This window comes from Carassius gibelio, chromosome B17 (assembly GCF_023724105.1).
Source record: "Carassius gibelio isolate Cgi1373 ecotype wild population from Czech Republic chromosome B17, carGib1.2-hapl.c, whole genome shotgun sequence".
Taxonomy (NCBI): domain Eukaryota; kingdom Metazoa; phylum Chordata; class Actinopteri; order Cypriniformes; family Cyprinidae; genus Carassius; species Carassius gibelio.
In genome coordinates, this window is record NC_068412.1 from 19,134,284 (window position 1) to 19,154,908 (window position 20,625).

The window sequence follows — 20,625 nt, forward strand, 5'->3', positions numbered from 1 at the left end:
TCATATCTTTGTCATCTGAATTCTTTAAGTGGGGAAGTCTGAGCCACCATAGGCCAGCCTGCTCTCTGCTCACCACTGTAGCCCAGGCACTGCTGTTTTTGTGCCCTCCACAGGCGAAGATGATGAGCCAGAGGAAGGTCATCACAAAGCAGAATATTGATACAAACATCACCCATCCTAGAGGGTTTGGCGGTACCACACTTGTAGATGCCACCAGTATCCATACTAGCCCTCCAAAAACCTGTGGGAAAAACACAAACACACCATGCAAATTCAGTATAGCAATTTATGCAAGTGCAACCAACCACAACCAGACTAGACCTTTGAATTTAGACAATTAGTAGTTTAATGCATCCATTCTTATTAACACACCTGTTAATGATAAACTCACTCCACATAAAGTGTCTGTAGGCAGTGCAAACCTTCCTAGATAATTACAGCTCACCAGGCCAGCACAGATAATCACAGGCTACTTAAAGTGTATATGGCCTATACACGTTTCAAGTTGCCTGTGATGATGTTATTTATTGACGAAGAGCTGTTGTGAATACTATACGCAACGCAACAGCTCCTCAACAATAAATAACAAAAATACAGGCCTACTAATTTAATACACTGCGCTCTGGAATACTCGATTCTGATTGGTCAGTAGCCGCATTCAGCGATTGGTTAGATATTTTTGAACGTTGTCCATGAACACTACTGGTCCTCTAGCGACTTTTGTAGCCCACTGGCGATACGGTTAAATATACAGTAGTAAGCTTTAAAAATATATTGTTGCAGTGATCGTTTTGTTGTTCTGCAGTTGTTCTTTTTAAAGCGAAAGATTATAAAATAATTAGAAATTACATGAATAATACAGTCTATATAGCCTAGCCTAGTTCTTACAAAGTCTATATAGCCTAAGTTTTGTTATATTTAGTTTAGGTAGGTTTCGTAACTTTTTTTTATCTCTTTAAATAAATTATGCTTAGGCGTGATTATGACATAACTCTGTGTAGCTATTATCAAATGAACACAGACGCAGTAAACAGCATGCTATGCGACACTCCTCTTACGATAACACATTATTCATGCATTTCTCTCTCTCTTACACACCCATGGATTAATTTACTCTCACGACAGGAATCAAATACACAAAAAAAATGGGTATTATTAAAATATCATGATAAGCCACAAATGCATATATCAGCAAAGGAAACATTAGAAACTTCTGTCACACCCAATATACTCATTATAGTGTGCAGCTACACTTATCCTACTTTTTTCTGACCGAGTTAAAAGACCAGGTGCGTTTATAGAGGCATATTATTATCAGACACGTTTATCAAATATACTGGGTCTAAATGGCGAACAAAGAAGTGAGAGGAGCTGATAAAAAAGCACGCAAACTCTGTTTTCTCTGTCTGTTCCACTAATCCTTCTTACACACAGACTCATCTCGCCTTTCATTTGAACGACTGATACATGACCTGAGCTCACATTCATGCCCTTCAAAGCTACTATACTGAGTTCAGACAAGAACCAGAGCCACAAAACAAACTCTTTCTTTCAAACACCCTTCTTTGATCCATCATTACAGGTTAATTCAAGCGTGTGAGGTGTGTTACAGTTAGGTGAACTGTAGCCCGTGTGTCCCTCATTAACCTTGGTGTCAAATGTTTGTGGAGGTGCTGGACTGAGAACTCTCTTGTCACAAACCCACATTTAGTTACATCCAATAATAGAAAAAAAAGTACAAGTCTGTATAAAAATATTCTAATACAAATAAAAGTCCAATAGTAAAAAAAAAAAAATAAGTAAAATATTTTTGAGTAAAACAACCACGCTATTCTCTCCAACCGTTACACTCTCTTATAAATAGACAAGACCAAACTAACTGAGTTTAAACCACCATACACAAACACATACTGTTTTGAAAACACATAACGTATCATATTTATTGTTGAACTAAATATTTACACCAAAAACGTTATTTTCTGATAAAACAGTAGCCTATCCTCTGTCAAATGATTTAGGCTAGATTTAAAGAAGCCGTAGAGGTGAAGTGTTGTTGTATTGTCTTGCTATTTTCGCCCTTTTTTGCTTTCCTCCTATTTCCATTTTCCACTTCAGGAAAAAAAAAAACTAAAATAAATAATAATACTAATAAAATAATAATAATATAATAATTCTATATATATAATAAGTTTTTTTTCCTGAAGTGGAAAATGGAAATAGGAGGAAAGCAAAAAAGGATATATATATATATATATATATATATATATATATATATATATATATATATATATATATATATATATATATATATATATATATATATATATATATATATACACACATATCTCCTACATAAATGGAGGAAGATAAGGATTCTGAAATCGTCTTAAACTGTTTAAATGTCCAAAATAATCTGATATTTTACAATAGCCAGATAAAACTATAATAAAATATTGTAATTTCTGTGCATTAAATATTCCGTTCACGCACCAGCTCTGGCAGGTAGAGGATGTCCGGTACAGTGGAAAAGACCCGGAGTCCGCTGGGCAGACTAGACATCTGCTGCGTGGCCGCTGCCATGGTCGCGCTCCCGCTATCCTCTAGGAATGACTGGAGTAACGGAGCCAAGGGCGCGTCTTTTCAATGTCCAGTGGAGACCAGAAAAACCCGTTCTTCCATTACTAAAACTTCCGTATTGACACACCCTCCGTGAGGAGAGCAACGGGCCGCTCCACTATCACTGAGCGGGATATGTGTGTGGCTGGGGAAGCTGGAACGAGGGCTTTGTTTGTTTGTATTGGTGCAGTGTGGCAACAGGACAGGTCAGCTCAGGTGTTCGCAAATACACAGACACACTCGACTGACCAAGTGTGTGTGGAGGGGAAGATGTTTGCCCAGTGAATTAAGTTTGGGTCAAAAACAGATAGGGTAGCATAGGGTAGCAGTGTTTCAGCCTTGTATGGTGCATTTCTATAGGTGTATAGAAACAGTAAGGAGAAGGAGTGTCCCGTCTCTCTTCAAGGGCATAGTTTTGAACATTGTCGACAGCATATAACCTTAAGTAAACATGTATAGAATATGGGCAAGGTCCATATTGTAGGAATATGACTCTTGATAAATATAGTTGCATCTTTTGACTTTGTTTCTGACAAACATGTTTGACACACTCAAATAATGGACTGAGATTATGTCAAATAGATTTAAATTTAAAAGGCTCGTTTCAGTTTAGGTACACAAATAATAGACAGAGATTATTTCAAATAGATTTATTTTTTAAAAGGCTCATTTCAGATACACAATTTCAGTACAATGTTGTCGTTTGCTTTTACAGTTCAAACCAAGCTAAAACTCATAAGCATCAAATTAGACCAGAATGTCACATCAAAATCTTCTTATCAAAAATATCTAATTTTCTCTTCTAATCTATTGCAGAATTCTCTGGAATTATTTGGCCATATGGAAGCACTGCAAACATACCTCTTCTCCTAGTTTCATACTGAGCAACTCCTCAAAAATGATCCCATGGTTGGTTGCTTGAGATAAGTGGATGTTAAAGTAGTAGATGAGTTCCATGAAGTTCTGATGGTTAGCTGCCTATTAATGTAAGGATCTGTTTCTGATACTCTGTTTATTGGTTCGAGGGTGGTGTTTTTGTGGAGTTAATCACTTAGTCTTTTATTACAGGTTTACAGACAATGACATCATCTGGTAAGTCTTTAAAAACAGCATCCAACAATCATAATACAACAAGCAACAAGAGGTAAATTTAATGTGCTGCTTGCAAAAATGAAAAAAAAAAAAAAAAACTGTTCACTTAGTTATGTCAAACAACAGAAATGGTGCAATAAGATGAAATCTGTTCTGCACAGCTTTTGTAAAAATCTCTGTTGATCCGTAGTTCGTTATTTGGTTAATCTAGGGTTTGGCAGTGATTTTTGAATGAGTGTTTCGCTTTTGTGGCTTTCAGTTGGACTTCAGACATTCTTCAAGAGGACTTCCATCGGTGAGCAGAGAGGATCCAGTACAGTAATGTGACAATAAATGCCATAACCTGCAAACAAATGAAATGTATTCAAGCCTTATGCTATGCTTTAAAGTTAAATCACATAGAATAATCTCATTGTTTATGTTTGATCCAAACAAAATGTATTTTAACTGCAATGTGGAAACCAGTAAGTTTGGATGAAATTCCGGGTGACACTCTGTAATTTGCAGGCAAAAACGTGGATCTCTATGCAGGGTTTTAAAAAATGAAAACAAACATAAAACAAGAACGAGGAAAGTCTAAGGAAAATAAATTTTTCATATATTTATGAAATTTATGATGGCAATAAAACATTTATATCTTTATGGTAGATGATCTTTACTTAATATCCTAATGATTTTGGCATAATAGAAATAAGATAATTTGGATGTATTGTTGGCTATTGCTACAAATATACCCATGCTACAACTTGTTTTGTGGAGTCTCAAATGTCTAAATGGTTTCTTGCTCTGGTCTTACCTGACGGACTGTAGTATTATGATGTTTTTTGCAGAGGATCTGTTGGTAAGCAAATGATGTAATATTAAATGTCTCCAAATCTCTTCCGATTAAGAAACATCTACATCTCAGAAGGCCTGAGTGTGAGTTTATAACTGTATAAATGTCTGGTTTGGTTTAGCTACCAAATCAGACATCAGGAGACAGTCCGGACTTCTGAAATAATTATTAGTGCTCCTGGACATAATCCTTAAATATTTTTATAAACTATCCCCTTGACAGAACTTAGATTTTTTTTTAAATTTATTTTATAAACAGGATGATCAGTGTAAATTGTTCTTAATAAGTATTTTGCAAAACATGTCACTAACTATGATAAATGCATCTTACCACGGCAGCAATGTCTAGCTGGTACACTTTATCCAATCCTTGTTTTCCGATAGTGACATTAGCCAAAAGCACTGCAGCACTCAGATAAAAGAATACACTGAAGGAATGATATCCTACATCCTAAAGAGCAGAAGTTAAAGTGTATGTCATGTACAGGGTATTTCATTATGTAATACCCTTATTAAATTTAAATTAAATAAAAAAAATTCAAATTATGCATTTAGCAGACGCCTTTATCCAAAGCGACTTACAGTGGATTCAGGCTATCAATTTTTACCTATCATGTGTTCCCGGGAATCGAACCCTCAACCTTGCGCATGATAGCGCAATGCTATACCATTTGAGCTACAGGAACAGTAAAATAATTATTATTAAATAATTATTAAAATATCATAGTCTAGGTCTACATGGTTAAATGTTGGTCTGAGAAAACAAACTAAGTACTGTAGTGGTACTAGCAATTACTATCCCAGTGCCATCCTCAGGCTGACTTAACATAGTATTTATTACCATGGTTGTCTCTGACATGGTTTTCTCCAATGACCAAAAAACATGGTAAAACCTCAAGCTTATGTTTCTTACCAAGCTAGGCCAGATGCTGTTCTGGTTTATGCCAGTAATAAATATGAAGAACCAGAGAGTGGTGATAAGGAAGCAGAAAAGTGACACAAACGTGACCCAGCCCTGAGGATTTGCTGGTTCCACTTTGGTGGAGGCCACTAGTGTCCACACCAATTCACCAAATACCTGGAACAAACGAACGCACAGCAAACCTGAACACAAAGTTACTCATATACAGACATTTCTTAATTTACTGTATAAAGACCTACAAACTCACTAGGCTCACATCATTAAACAGCTGGTTAAATTCATGGGATTGACAACAATATTTTATAAAAAATGTGAATCTCAAACTGTCCCATTCACAAAGCAGTTTGCATACTGTACTTGTGGTAATAAAATGTAAATTCTAGTGTGTCTTCCCCTTCTCATCCGGCACAGGCAGGATATTTCTGCGAGTCCTGATGCTGTTTAGCTAATTTAATGGGCGTGGCAGGAATTTCTTATGAAATAATGTCACCTGATCTGGCAGCGAGGGCTTTTCACTGCATGGAATATAGATAATATAACTATATGGAGATTGAACTAAATAATACATTCTTGTAAAAATACTGGTTTATATAAAAATGTATTATTATTTCTTACATTAAAATTAACACAACATTCCAAAAAAAAAAAAAAAAAAACACACACACACACACAGTGGTTATTCATTCCCAAATTGTTTTTGGTGCAAATATTTTCTTAAAATAATTTGTTCTGGTCTTGACTTACTGGTTTCTATACTTCTCGAATTTGTTAAGTAATATTGCCTTTTCCTCATTATGTTTCAAGGTTTCATGAGGGATTGTCATGTAATCTGTCCATACAGACATTTATCTATCAGCTTCTACCAAACAGAAGATAATTTACACTTAAATACCAAAGAATAGTGTAGAGCTTTATTGGACACATGGTTTGTGATTTCAACAACAAAAATTATGGGAAATGTTTTCTCTACCCTTTTTGCTATCATAACTATGCTCGGTTATAAGGTCAGAGCTCAGACAGTCTATTATTTGCATTTAACATTGTTACTCAGTTGACTCTTAAATAAAACCCGCCAACATAAAGCATTTTATTCATTTCACTGTAATTCATTTCTTTCCCAATATTCACAGTATTCAGTTTTGTATCTTGCAACTGAATGGATTTAGTGCTCTTGAAACTAAGGTTTGGCTTTTGACACAAATCCTTAGCAAGTGTCAAAACACAAAACATGCCAATTCTCCTTAAGTCTCTTAATTTAATTACATTTACAAGAACAATTTATAATTGTCACAAAATGTGTCACACAAAAGTTAATCCAAAATATTTAGGAAATAACTGCCTTGACTCATCTGAATGACATTAACTGAACTGGAATCAAAATAAATAAATAAATACAGCAGTTTCACCATACACCATTTAATCTGGTAGTTAGATTTCCATCATCTCCAATGTTCCAGACTCTTGTTACACTATTCTTTTAACCCTGAGCTTTATTCTGTTTCTCATCCAAACTTTGAAACCCTCAGGATTAATTAAATTAGGTGGTTATTAAGATAATAATGGAATGTATGATTTGATATTGCTGATTGCATACTTACAAACTCTGGAATGAAGAGAATATCAGGCATTGTGGTGAAAATCTTACAGCCACTGGGCATCATGCTCTCTGAGGAAGCCATTGTGTCTGTGGTACACGTAAAAAACATGAGATGATAGATAAACTGAGAATTTTAAACTTCTTCCTTATCTATTATGTCCCTCCCTATCCCATTTTCTGCATTATGTGCACTTCTAATTGTTCAAATATTCCTTTCCCAGACTACTTTCTGTGTTTTGTAGAACTGGTCGGATTAGATCTCAGAAAATATACATTTCCTCAATGCATTACAAATGTAAAATCTCTAAAAACGGAATGTTCCAACAACAGATTACGACAATGGAATCTTCAGAAATGAAGTGTTTCTCAGTGCATTTACACAATATCCTTGTATGGTGAAAAAAAGAGAGAATGAACACTGATATATATATATATATTTTAGATTAACTCTAAACTGCATGAAGACAACATTGTAATTTTAGCAGTTGGGAAATGGATGTTGGCTTCTTTTGTATTCACATTTATACATCCACAATTTATATAATTTATATAACATAATAAAAGCATGAGAGCTGTCTAGCTGCCACAGGACATAATACAAAGCCAGATTTATAACATCATCAACTTCAGGAAGTGTGATGTGATTTTGACTCGATACAGGAAAATGTTGGGAGCCATATTAGAAAAAAAAAATTGTTTTCTGTTTATTTCTGTAATTTAAGTTCATGCAGTAAATGTTTGTATGACTGTAAGGTTGCAGATTTGCATATCGTATATTCAGACTGAGATGGTGTACAAAATGCATACTAACTCAAACGGCAAAGTCTGAACCTAACCCCTTCAATTTTAACCACTTAGGGTACATTAACTTCTGTCCTTCATTTTAAACATGCATTTCTTTTTTACAGCTTAGTGTTTGACATTAATTTTTGTTTCTGCAGCTAGAACAGCACAAATAAGAAGTTACTCTGCAGCACAATGGTAACCACAAAAGCTCGAGCACAACAAAAACTCTTTTAAATGTCAAACATAACTGAACATTAAACATTATCTGGTCTTTCCCGGCACTTAAAAACCTGTATAACAACACTTTATTTCAATGTTTACTCTCCTAAAGCAAGCCCTATGCAAAGCATGCTGGAAACTAAAGAGTGCACCTACCAGTTTCAGTTAATACAACAATAATGATTCCAAAACAAATGGTTTAAGAAACCAGAGTTTTACATTTATTTGAATGGATTGAATACAATGGAATTAAATTAGGACAAAATGAGTTTCTGTAGCTCATTTTAATAATTTTTTTTATAGATCTAATCTGAATGGTTGACTATGTAACTATTAAGGATACTGAAAAAGATTTGTTTAATGCACTTTAAGTTTAAAGTTAACTCAAAATCTATGAGCAGATTTTTTTATGACACTGTTGCTTAGTGTCATAAAAAAGGGAGGGAAAATACATTAGGAGCAGAGCATTTGGGGGGGGGGGGGGGGGCTATGAGTGAATTGAAAAAATGAAGAAATAAAATGAACTCCCTTCAGGTGCTTGTGTCCCGGATAGAAATATTTACTATGTGGAAACAATTCATGTGAATGTTTAACCATCAGATTCAGGGCGCTCATTTAACAACAGCCTGTTAAACATCCAGCAGCAGGCTTGTGTGTGTGTGTGTTTGTGCATGGTAAATATGTGTTTCACTGATAGAATGTAAGGTTTCACTGACTTTTGCAATCCCATCTTTGTGGTCCACATCAGCTGAATAGGGAGAGAGATTTCTGTAAACACACACACACACACACACACACTCTCTCTCTCTTTCCCCAGGGTGAGAGGCTGTGTGTCAGACAGACTCTTACAGAAACTTACCTTTGTTTGAGTGGCTGGTGGATCTGGTGTCTGATGAAGACACACACATACACACACCTGGTTGCTCATGGGAACACTCATAGTGCTGCACAGCTCCAAACAATGCCTGTTTTTTTCTCTTCTGATCTGGTTACCTAAGGTAACAATGACATACATTTTTTATAAACAATGTTTTTCTTTTGCTTCTGGTAGCCAAGGTTCAGCATCACTACTATGTAAATAATAGGACATTTAATCAATTAAAACATTGAATTGAATTAATTACAATATGATGGCCAATATATTTGTGAAGATATCTTGAATACATTAGTTTGGCAGACGAATTGAATTGATACAGGCCGAATTTATACAGGCTGCACTTTTTATTCTACTGGAGCTTCTTTTCTTCACTTTTGTTTTTTCTCAGCATTTTAGTCCATGAGTATAATTTTTTTTATATGGAAGTCAGTTTATATAAAAAAGTAATTATGAAAGTAAAAAGGTATATGTAAAATGTAATTAAAAATAATCATATTGTGGGTGGTAAATTCTAAAAGGTACACTAAAGTTATACCTTTTCAGTAAAGATGTAGACATTTTCTTCAACTCTAAAATAAAACACAAAGCAATGCATTATTCAAAATATGTGTAAACTTCAACACAGAATTTTTTTTAAAATTTACAATACATTGGAAAGTATTTTTACAGTCCTTTAGTAGAGTGCAGCTTTGAGAAATATTATCAAATTGTTATATGAAATCGCTATCACAAGAAAATATGTTACAATTAGTCAACAATGTCCAATAACTATTATTATTATTTTCTCTGATGTCGAATTTGGCTTTCATTTTAAAAAGGTAAAAAGCATTTTACACATTGGTAATTATGCTGAATAAAAATGAACAGCCCTAGAAAACAGTATAAGATGGCTCATATTTAAATAATAATAATAATAATAAAATGAAGCTAAAAGGTAGCTATGCTTACGGAGGGTGGAATTCGAACAGGTTAATATTAAAAGATGATTCAGTCCAAAGGAGAGATGACCTCTTAACTCGGTGACCTTGAGCAAATTTAACTGCTTCACGGAGATCGAACTTGCAAATGCACAATAATGCATTTTGCTGAGGGTTGAGGAATTGCGCATGCATCCTATTACAAAGTTCACACAATTGAGACTTTACACAATTTCTCTTTAAATTCATCTGTAATTAAAATAAAGTGTTAACTCGTATAATTATGGTATCTTAAACATCTATTGTGTCTGTCCATACAGACAGAGTGTGTGTGTGTGCTGACTTTGGGCTCCAATGCTTTTCTGTCACCACAGCAGCAGGTCACCCGGGCGTGTCATCTTACTAACTCAGGTTTCCTGTTTGGTGGTGAAATATGAACGGTCTGGAATCCCACCCCATCAGACAGGCCCGAGATACATACGTAAATACTCACATTTCCCCCCCCAAAAAACTGTCGAAGATGTTTTCTCATCCTATGACAGCTCATTAAAAGCTGGAAGACTAAATTATTTTACAGTTAACTGTCAGTTACGACTGGATGAGCATAGAGCTGCCAGGGAAGAAACTCTATGCTTACGGAGGGTGGAATTCGAACAGGTTAATATTAAAAGATGGAATGTTGTCAAACCAGTCCTCTATTATTTCTCTGTAAACACTGGGAGTGTGGAGACATAAACCTGCAGAGGAAAATATTTTCCTGGTCACCTTTTTTCAGCACACACAGAAAGACAGTTTTAGCATTATGAATCATTCAATTTAATATTATATATAGTTTTTTTTTATCCATATCTTTTTCAATTTAAGATTATGTATGGAATATAACAGAAAATCTATTAGATAAATGCTTTTTTTTGGGGTGAACTACTCTTTTAAGGCACAAATAGTGGTGATAGACATTAGCATGTTGCTAAGCTAACCACTCAAAAACATATCCCACATAAATATTGAGTAAAATATTCAAATTTTAGTTAAACCTAACTATTTTTATCTGAATATATAAAACATTTCTCTTGTTGCAGTGCTTTCTGAGCTTGTACAATGTTAGCTACTTTTGCTAGTGGCTTGACTGTAGTTTAACCACTATTTGGATATTGGGGGAACGTATCCTCTCAGTATCTACAGTTTTGTGGTGGCAGCACTATTCGTGATTCACAATAGAGTGAATACAGCACAGAAATATGTTATGGGTGAGCAGCTAACTTATATAATGCACTATAAGAAGATTAAACATTCAGTTGGCATGTTATTCTCTTTACAACAGCAATTCAGAATAGTTCATGCTGATTCATGTCTGCATCTTCATAAGCATCTGACACACCTCAGGATGGCTGTGTGAGGCAGTGTGTCAGACATGGAAAGAATAGGAATAGGTTTTGAATGTTGGACTTGCTTTAAAGGAGTGGAATATGTTTAAATAGGAGGCTTGTATTAAAGACAGAGGTGGGTACTTCAACCATGTAGTTATGAGTGTGAGAAAATAAATGAGAGAAAGAAAGAGGGAGGAGTTGTATTTAGGAGGTGTGGTACTTAAAAATAGACCATTATTTAAGGTACGGCCTGTCATAGGATGCTTTGCAAACAGATGGACGGAGAAAACAATCACACGCACAAATGCTGTATGCACAGTATGGCATGATTTCCCCATCTGCATAACTGTGAATAAGCTTTCAAGGCAGGGTATGAGAGATTAAACAGTTTTATTTATACGTTTAGTAGCTAAATTTTCATTTTTAAAAGACTAAAAAATACAATCAAATATTTTGGGAGGACCATTATACATCAGTCGCTAGACTCAGTGCTGGGCACTGCTGATGAGGTCATAGGAGACCTGTGTGATGTCAAAGGCTTGATGTGAAGATTGAGAGGAAAGCAGAGTCTCCACTGAGGTTTTTTGGGAAGGGCTGTAGATAATACGAGCACGCTGAGATTCCACTTCCTCATCTGCCCAGCAGGGAGCAGGCATCTCCGCAGAGTACAACAATGGAAACACGCTGCCCATATAAACGCTCACAAACATCTGCTTCAACACATTAATATCCCTCTGAAATACACAGAGACACACATTGCATGTAAACAGAATGAATGAACACATTAAAGCAGTACTGTGGCAGTCGTGTTACGCTCACACACACTGTACCTTATCAGATCTTCTCAGGTTACTCTCTGATTCAGTCCATGATTTCTTTAAAACAGAAACAGTTTAAGTTCAGTACTTTTGATAACATCTACCCCATTTATAACATTATACCCCCATGTATATTTTTGCTATATTTTTGTACCCAGAAGTTAATTTAAACAGACAAAAGTTAAAACCCTCCTTGGCTATGTTCTCAACTGTTAAATCATTTAAAATATTTTTAACAGTAATTAATTTTATATTTAAATGAAATAATTAAGAATTAATTTAACATTTAATAATTTCAAAAATAATCTTATATTTAATAATATTATCATCTTTAATAAATTATAAAAATGCTAAACTTTTCTTTTAAAGGTAGGGTTCAGGTACAGGGTAACTATTCTTATTTTTATATATATAGAAACAAAAATAGTAATTACTAAATAAGAAAGCGGCAAGTAAAAGTGTTCGTCTATTTAACCAGTCTCACCCTAAATGCATCCATCAGGTCTGGCTGATCTAGAACATCAGGGAAAGATGCTAGAACCGAGCTGCAGATCAGATCTAGGTAGAACACAGAGCCAAGCGATTTACATTCACTTTTACATTCTCATTTACATTTATGTTTTAAATTTACATTTGTTATTTAAAAATAAACTGTATATAGTGTTGTGATAGAAACCTCTTATGCACATTAGATACACATCAAGCACTAAGAAAAAAAACTAAGAAGATCTAATGAAATGTGTGTGTGATACCTGCATTATACATGGTGACTCTGTCCAGTAAAAGAGCATCAGCGAGTATTTGCCTGTATGTTGCCAAGAGATGTACTGTGGACAGACTTCCTACTATAGTGTCAGGCAGCAGACTTAAGAAACATTAAGGAAAACAATATTTAGTAACAAGACCGTATTTGCTTTTTCATGAACATTTATAAAAAAAAAAACACTGTGGAACCCTAGAGTTGACAATGGAAATCTAAGCAACCATTCAAAAGTTTTGGAACATTATATATATAGCAAGAAAGCATTCAATTGCTCCAAAATGAGAAACATTACAAAAGATTTTTATTTCAAATAAATGCTCTTCCTTCAAAGCTTCTATTCATCGAGGAATCCAGCAAAAATGTGTCATAAAAATTTAGCAGCATAACTGTCTTCAACTTTGAGAATAATACAAAATATTCTTTGAGCAGCAAATCAGTGCATTAGAATGATTTCTGAATGATCATGAGACAATGAATAATAACATTAATGTAACAATAATAAATTACATTTAAAAATAAAGTTATTTATTTTAAATTGTAATAATATTTCAATAATAATAAATAATATTTTTTTGTTGTATTTGTTCAAATAAATACAGCTTTGGTGAGCATAATAGATTTTACAAAAACATTAAAAGAATCATACTGACCCACATGTTTAACCATTAATGTACTCTAAACTCTAGAGTGTATGCATTCTTACTTCAGAAGCTCTCTGCTGCGTGTGTTTACTGATTTGAGCTTAACAACGAGTTTAGGGATCTTCCTGGACAGCAACATCTGCTGAAACACACCAGTAGGATATCCTGAGGACAGAACAGAAGAGATGAGTTTGTGTGTGTGTGCATGTGTGTGTATGTGTATTTTTGTAAGTAAATGTTACCTCTTTTGGTAGATGTGGTATCCATGTCACTATCTTTCTCAAATGGTGTGCCACCATGAACAGTGAGCTCTTGTGTCCTACACACACATGCATATAGTTTGTAAGTATGTAAGGAAAAAATATATCAGCTATGCATCTATCATATTCTAATAAGTGAATTAGTGTGTACCGTAGAGCAATGGGGGCTCCACTTTCATCAAACAGTTTAAGGAACGCCCAGCCACAGCTAAGGTCTCCTCTCTCCCCTGTGGACTGAAAGAGAGCACAAACATTTTTACCAAAGAAACCTGTTACTCCTGCGCAAGACGATTTTTGCTGGATACCGAAGGAAACCTTGTGAATAGAATTGTCATCATATACTAAATCATTTACAGTTGTTCCAAAAATTAAGATATACAATGGAACTCCAATGAACTCCAGTGCTGTTCCCAATGTTACTCAAAATATCGTCTTTTGTGTTTCACAGAAAAATGTTATCCTTACATGTTTGCAATGACTCCAGAGTGAGCAAATGACAGAGTTTTCTTTTTTGAGTGAAGTATACATTTAATAGAGATCATTGTGTGTGTTTATGGAAATATGTGAGAGGTTAAAAGATAAGTGCTCTTTTGTCTTTCTAAGGTTAGATGAAGGTCGTATGTCCTCTGTGATCAGAGTGGGGTGGTACTGTGATATGATTGTTTAAACGATAAGAATTTTTATTGCAAGAAATAGTTGCTCACATTCCTTATGTAGGTTACACCCAGTTCAAACAGAATTCCAAGATCAGGAGATTCAGAATCACAACGCAGGAAACAGTCTCCATCCAGCAGACAGGGCAGCATTCCAGTCATCTGCAATACACACACAGGGAAAAATACAGATTAATAGGATAAATGGTTACATTACATAAAATGATATTACAGTAAGTTGAGAAACTGGTGAACATTCTGTATTTTTAATTACAAATTATATTATCAGCATCACAATTTGTGATATGTCTACAGTGCAAAATCTTAAATATTTTATTCAATCTAAATAACAAAATGTATTTGTTTCAAAATTTCAAAATCTTCTTAAGACTAATTTTTTTTCTAGGTTTAAATTAGATTTCAAATTCCAGATGTTTAATGTGCCCTCAGTCTTTTGTACATGCGTTTGCACGTGTTTAAGTGTAGCTTAGTCTTACCCGTGGAGAAAAGCTCCAGGTCTTTGGGCTCTTCGAGTTGTAAGTGGCTCTGACTGTGTGAATGTTACTCAAAACCTGACAAGGAAAAATGTAAAGTAAACTTAAAAGGTGGAACAATGAGTGAGAGAGAAACAATGGCACCGTGTACACTGTATTTGTCTCACATGGCACCTGATTAAAATTAATGTTGGGAAGACAAATGGGTTTTGAATGTGTGTTAGAATTGTCCTGCCGTTTACAATGACTTAAGTGACTTATTATCATTAAACAATAAACATGCACTGAAACACTTCTTGGTTCTCTCCTAAATATAAAATTCCTGACAATTAGTAATCAAACATAATTAACGTCAACGGTGTGCAGAAAAAAATCCAAAGTTGTGAAAGACAAATATCCTAGAGAAACCAGGTAATGATTGAACTGTTAACACTCAAGACTCAAATATGCCGTAGTATTAGTTGCAACTGTATTAATTCAAGCACACCAACTGTTTATCCCATGATGCTTTGTTATTTGTTTTAGGTTTTAAATGGTTCCACCCTGATTACTGTTCCACATGAGCAACACTTAATTTCAGAATCGAATCAGAAATCATTAACTAATGCTTTCAACTAAACATTTGTATGCAAATCTCTCTCTTTTAAGATCGTAAAGGGGCAATAATTCTGGTTGTAGGTGCAACATTGTGTGTGTGTGTGTGTGTGTGTTACCTGGGTTCCGTTAAATGCACAGAGCCGAACGTGTCTGCTGAGCACCTGTAACCCGACCCCGGGGGATGGGATCATTCGACAGCTCCACAGGGTCAGGGTTAAACTCACTCTAGATGGCCGGCCGTGAACCTGGGCAAACACACATTCTTTCTTTCTTTATAAACTACTGATCAAATGTTTCGAATAATTAAGATTTTTTTTTTATGTTTTTGAAAGAAGTTTCTTATGCTCACCAAGGATGGATTTATTTGAAATGTTATTGAAATTTAAAAATAACCATTTCCATCATTTCTATTTCTAAACTGTATTCTTCAGTGTCACATGATCCTTCAGAAATCATTCGAATATGCTGAATTGCTGCTCTATTATTTTTGGTGCTCAATTATTAATCATGGTTCTTCTTATTTTACTATAAATGTAAATATATGGTGTCTTAATATTTTAATGGAAAATGTGTTTTTTTTTATTCAGGATTCTTTGATGAATAGAAATTTCAAAAGAACAGAAATGATTTGAAATAGAAGTCTTTATTTTTTACATTATACCTGTATTTACCATTTCTTTTTGAACAATTTAATGTGTACTTGCTGAATAAATCGGATCATGGTTTCCATATTAGAATGATTTTCGAAGGATCATGTGACACTGAAGACTGGAGTAACGGCTGTTGAAAAATGTAAAACATTTTAAAATGTTTAATTGTGGTTACTAATTGTAATTAAACTTCATAATATTAGTGTTTGTACTGTTTGTTGGTTTTTCAAACAAATTCAGGAATTTTTTTTTTACATTTAAAAAATATATTTCTATATATTATATTTGTGATTATTGTTATTAAAATCTAAGTGAATGCAAGTAGTGTGCGCTTTGCAGTTAGGCACCTTGCCTGTGTCTGGGTCCATATGAAGATCTTTAAAGGACAGTTGTGACTGGCTAAGCTTGGGCTGAATGAAGTGACTTGCTCTATAAGATCTCCCTGCTTGGCGCAAACACAAAACATGAAAGGTATACATATGATACAACTGTAATATAAATTTATAAAATCAGATTTTTAACCAGAAATTTAATGTAAAACAAATCAAATAAACTGGCATTTTAGGTAACAGAGCTCTTTAAAGACTGAAAATGGCATTTCATCTATAGGTTTTGAAAAATATAGGGACAGGTGGTGACCTTCCTCTAGGAGTCTGGACAGAGTGGAGGGTCTGAAGCCTGGTGGGATGGCACCCATTGCTGAAAGCACATCAGTAGCATCTATCTGCAGAAACAACACACAAGCACATTTCACTATGAGAGGGTGCTAGTTAAAAAGTAATGGTAATGTGTGTTATAATTATTGATTTTGATTATTAAAGGGATAGTTCACCACAAAAATTTAAATTCGGTCATCATTTACTCCAGTTGTTTAAACCCTGTATGACTTTCTTTCTTCCGTTGAAAATACTTCATAAAACCAATTTAAAAAAACAAACATTTTTATTGAATTGTTGGCCTTCTGCAAAGTATGTTCATTTACTGTTCATGTACTCAATACTTGGTAGGGGCTCCTTTTGCTTAAATTACTGCCTCGCCTCTGCGTGGCATGGAGGTGATCAGTTTGTGACACTGCTGAGATGGTATGGAAGCCCAGGTTTCTTTGACAGTGGCCTTCAGCTCATCTGCATTGTTTGGTCTGTTTTTAATTTTCTCTTGACAATACCCCATAGATTATTGCAGTTTGCTGGCAAGTCAAGCACACCAACACCATGGTCATTTAACCAACAGGTGCCAAATCCTCCTGGAAAGTGAAATCAGCATCTTCAAAAAGCTGGTCAGCAGAAGGAAACATCAAGTGTTCCAAAATTTCTTGGTAAACGGGTGTAGTTACTTTGGTTTTCAGAAAACACAATGGACCAACACCAGCAGATGACACTGCACCCCAAATCATCTCAGACTGTGGATACTTAACACTGGACTTCAAGCAACTTGGGAGTTTCCCAATTTGAATTGAATTACTGAAATAACTGAACTTTTCCATAACATTCTAATTTATTGAGATGCACCTGTATTTGCTTACCAAAATTTATCTTCAAAAAATAAAATAAAAAAAGACATTTATAAAGGTTTGGAATATCATGAGGGTGAATAAATGATGACATAACTTTCAATTTTGAGTGAACTAAGGGTGTAATTATCTACATAGCATATACCTCGGTAACAGCCTTCCGCACTGTGTTCCAATTGGATGTTTTGCTGGTTGGACAAGAGACAGTATTTGATCATTTTCTTTAGTAAATACTGCATATTAACTTAATCTGTTTAATTCCTTTCAACTTCAGAACTGTGAGCTTTATTATCCTCAACAAAATATGAAAACAATGCTTCCATCTAGTGGAGAGAGAGGAATATCACCTGGACTCCTCCTCTTCCTCTTCACTCTCCCCCTCATCCTCATCCTCATCCTTTCTCTCACTATCCTGTGGAGAAGACGGCTGAAAATACACAGTTAAGGTACATTTACAGATACAATTTATCCATGTTAAAGATCTACATACAGATTCCTAACTGATTTCAAATTAGTTGTATTATAAACAAATTACCTGTTTTTGTTTTTGTTTTTTTTTTTCATTCAAGAGTTTATTTTTGTATATTTATAAAAGTGCACAGCCTACACCAGTCCAGACCTGCTCTGGAATATGATTTAGACAATGTAAAAGTATAAAATAAAGATACATAATATGCATAATTTGAAAATGTTAATCAAAACCATAATACTGTAAAACATTATTAAAGCAGTAAACTGCAGGAAAACAGTGTTTAAATGAAAGGAGTATTTAAATGTTTTTCCTCCAATCTTTATGTCAAAATATACTCTACAAAATGATCAACTTGTGCATATAAAAAGCTAAAGTGACAAAAGACAAAAATTAGGATTTTGATTTAGTTTTGTTTAAACCATTTATGGCTTTCCCCAATAATAAAAGAACTGTTTACTTAAATGTTATCAAACATTTACACTGTGCATGTAAATGCAATCACAGAGTGCCTGTAATATTATACGCACCTTCAGGAAGGTTTTGGGCACCAGGCCCTTCTGACCTCTTGAGTTTTGAGCCAGCCACCATCCATCCTTATTCTTAGAGAGAACTTCCAAACCCTCTCCTTTCTGAAACAACACAAAAAAAGACAAATTGCTCGGTGCAAGAAAATAAACTGAATTCAACACATAAAATAAAATGTTATGACTGTGACCTGGATGCTGAGGTCCCCTTCTTCCTCTCCCTTAAATGCACTGAGAGCAATGTAGGAGACAGATCCCTGTCCTGAGGCAGTTGGACTGACATCCTCATCACCACTGTCAGCATTATCATCATCATCATCATTGTCATTGTCATAATTATCCTTTACTTCTTCTTCCGCATCTTCATCCTCAGAGCTCACATCTTCTTCATCACTATTTTCCTCCTCGCTCTCCTGATCTCTCTGGGACGAACTAGGTCCAGCCATCCTACGTTGCCAAGAAAAAACAAAGGTATTACATTTTTACATTTTATATAAATGATTTCATATGGATAAAAGCTGATATAAAATGGCTTGATGGTTTGTTTGAATGCATGATAAAGTCTCTGGGATCTGTGCTGGTCAGGTGAGTAAGATTTGTTTGAATGAGTGAGGTTCCATACTCATCATGAGGCTTTAGCTGAACAGCTAGAGACTGTAGACGCTCATATAAAGTCAGCAAACGCTTCTCCTCTTCTCTCTTACACTGGTCATAATTCCCCACTGGAGCCAGCTCATCTGCCTGCACACATGGAATTAGGCATAATAATAGCAGGATCTAACATGATACATTTGTATAGGGTTCAGTAAACGTTCATCAAAAAAAAAAAAAAAAAAAAAAAAATATATAAATATATATATATGTATTTATTTCTGAAATATTTATATTAAATATTTTTTAGTTTATGTTAGCTGAAGTAACAATACCAATACAGAGACATAAACATTACTTTAGATAATTTCTTCAGAGTCTTCATAATTTCCTCCACTGCGCGCTGTAACTCTTTGCACCTGAAATGCAACACAAAAACTATGCGCTGTTTAACCTAGCTGATGTAACGTAGAGACGTTCAAAAACAAAACAGATGGAAGACGTCTATACCTCTCCAAGGTCTCTGTCCTGTCAGACGCATCTGGTTCTGCAGCATGCTGCACTAAAGCGTCCACCTACAGGACAGATAATAGTTTAATATCAAAGCGCGCACCAGATGAGGAAAAACATTTCATTCGATCAATTAAATGTATTTATTTATTACCAACCTTTCTCTTGATGTCATCCGTTTCTCTTTGGACTGTCTGAAGTGGTCCTCTCCTTTTCGGAGGCATCTTCTATTCGTCTTCAACACCAAATTTGATCATGTACGGTATTTTGAATGTGTGATTTAAAGAATCGTCCCAGTCGTGCTCAGATTTAATAAAACAGAAAGCATCGGAGGCGTCATGACAGACGCTCCGGATAATGTTGCTAAGATACTTTTTACGCGTCGCTGTTATTACATCATCACTGCGCGCGAGATTCATTAGAGAGCATAGCATAGATATGTTTATGTATATATTATATCTATGGCACTTACAAGTGCAAACTCATCTATGAAAATTTATTTGTGAATTTTTTTAACCATATGGTTTTATTTGGTCAACTGCTTGTTCATAGAGGAATTCGGCTAATATAGAACACATTTTTTATGTTTTTAACTAAACTTCAATTGACTCCAATATTTTTTTTCATGTACCATTTGCTATGCAGTTGTTGATAATGTAAGAGTATTTTTTTTTAAATGACGACATTTGTTTATTTATTTTAGTTTGTAGTTTCGTCCGGACTTATTCAGTAACTTGTTATATGTTGAATATATAAGATATCTTAGTTCCTGCGATGCAGTTTTGTTATGATAGAAAGCCCATTCATTTCCGTTTTGGGTTGTGACTGTAATCTGGTAAAATAAGTTTCTTGGAAAGTGCTTCTAAGTAAATAAAAGTTGCATACAGAGAAAATAAATCTTTAAATCAGGGACCC

The 20,625-nt window shown here is 34.7% G+C and overlaps 3 protein-coding genes across 4 annotated transcripts in view; all 3 read right to left on the reverse strand.

Annotated features, from left to right (window-relative positions):
- LOC127976198 (myelin and lymphocyte protein) overlaps positions 1-2,698 on the reverse strand; it is a 42,597-nt gene extending 39,899 nt beyond the window's left edge. Inside the window, exons 1-2 of one of the 2 annotated variants that reach the window (XM_052580460.1) lie at positions 2,491-2,698; positions 74-241 (exon numbers count right to left, since the gene is read on the reverse strand). In XM_052580460.1, coding sequence (XP_052436420.1) covers positions 74-241; positions 2,491-2,580 — 258 coding nt within the window. In that variant the 5' untranslated portion in view covers positions 2,581-2,698. The remainder of the gene's footprint in view (positions 1-73; positions 242-2,490) is intronic. The other variant, XM_052580462.1, reaches the window with a different exon arrangement.
- A 1,287-nt stretch (positions 2,699-3,985) lies between these two features.
- Positions 3,986-7,143, reverse strand: LOC127976200 (myelin and lymphocyte protein-like). Its single transcript, XM_052580463.1, has 4 exons — positions 7,063-7,143; positions 5,456-5,620; positions 4,874-4,993; positions 3,986-4,051 (listed from the first exon to the last, which is right to left on the reverse strand). Exons 1-4 carry the CDS (start codon positions 7,141-7,143, stop codon positions 3,986-3,988), a joined length of 432 nt encoding a protein of 143 aa, XP_052436423.1.
- Positions 7,144-11,600: 4,457 nt separating this feature from the next.
- Positions 11,601-20,109, reverse strand: nphp1 (nephronophthisis 1). The gene is made up of 20 exons (XM_052581373.1): positions 19,869-20,109; positions 19,711-19,775; positions 19,559-19,619; positions 19,232-19,350; positions 18,801-19,056; positions 18,613-18,714; positions 17,961-18,040; positions 17,759-17,801; positions 16,743-16,827; positions 16,451-16,545; positions 15,570-15,698; positions 14,860-14,934; positions 14,414-14,524; positions 13,861-13,943; positions 13,692-13,768; positions 13,512-13,614; positions 12,798-12,910; positions 12,530-12,603; positions 12,058-12,102; positions 11,601-11,961 (listed from the first exon to the last, which is right to left on the reverse strand). Exons 1-20 carry the CDS (start codon positions 19,932-19,934, stop codon positions 11,713-11,715), a joined length of 2,031 nt encoding a protein of 676 aa, XP_052437333.1. The 5' UTR covers positions 19,935-20,109; the 3' UTR covers positions 11,601-11,712.
- Between the last annotated feature and the right edge of the window lie 516 nt (positions 20,110-20,625).

Bases quoted from the DNA above. Each gene is read 5' to 3' on its own strand.
- LOC127976200 (XM_052580463.1), bottom strand. From the start codon at position 7,143: ATGGCTTCCTCAGAGAGCATGATGCCCAGTGGCTGTAAGATTTTCACC. The intron at 5,621-7,062 runs GTAAGTATGCAA...CGTTTGTTCCAG, and splicing joins TTCTCTTCATTCCAGAGTTT to GTATTTGGTGAATTGGTGTG. The intron at 4,052-4,873 runs GTAAGATGCATT...ATTTGTTTGCAG, and splicing joins AGCTAGACATTGCTGCCGTG to GTTATGGCATTTATTGTCAC.
- nphp1 (XM_052581373.1), bottom strand. From the start codon at position 19,934: ATGCCTCCGAAAAGGAGAGGACCACTTCAGACAGTCCAAAGAGAAACG. The intron at 19,351-19,558 runs GTAATGTTTATG...CCATGTGTGCAG, and splicing joins CTCTGAAGAAATTATCTAAA to GCAGATGAGCTGGCTCCAGT. The intron at 17,802-17,960 runs GTGATATTCCTC...TTGTCCAACCAG, and splicing joins GAGGAAGAGGAGGAGTCCAG to CAAAACATCCAATTGGAACA.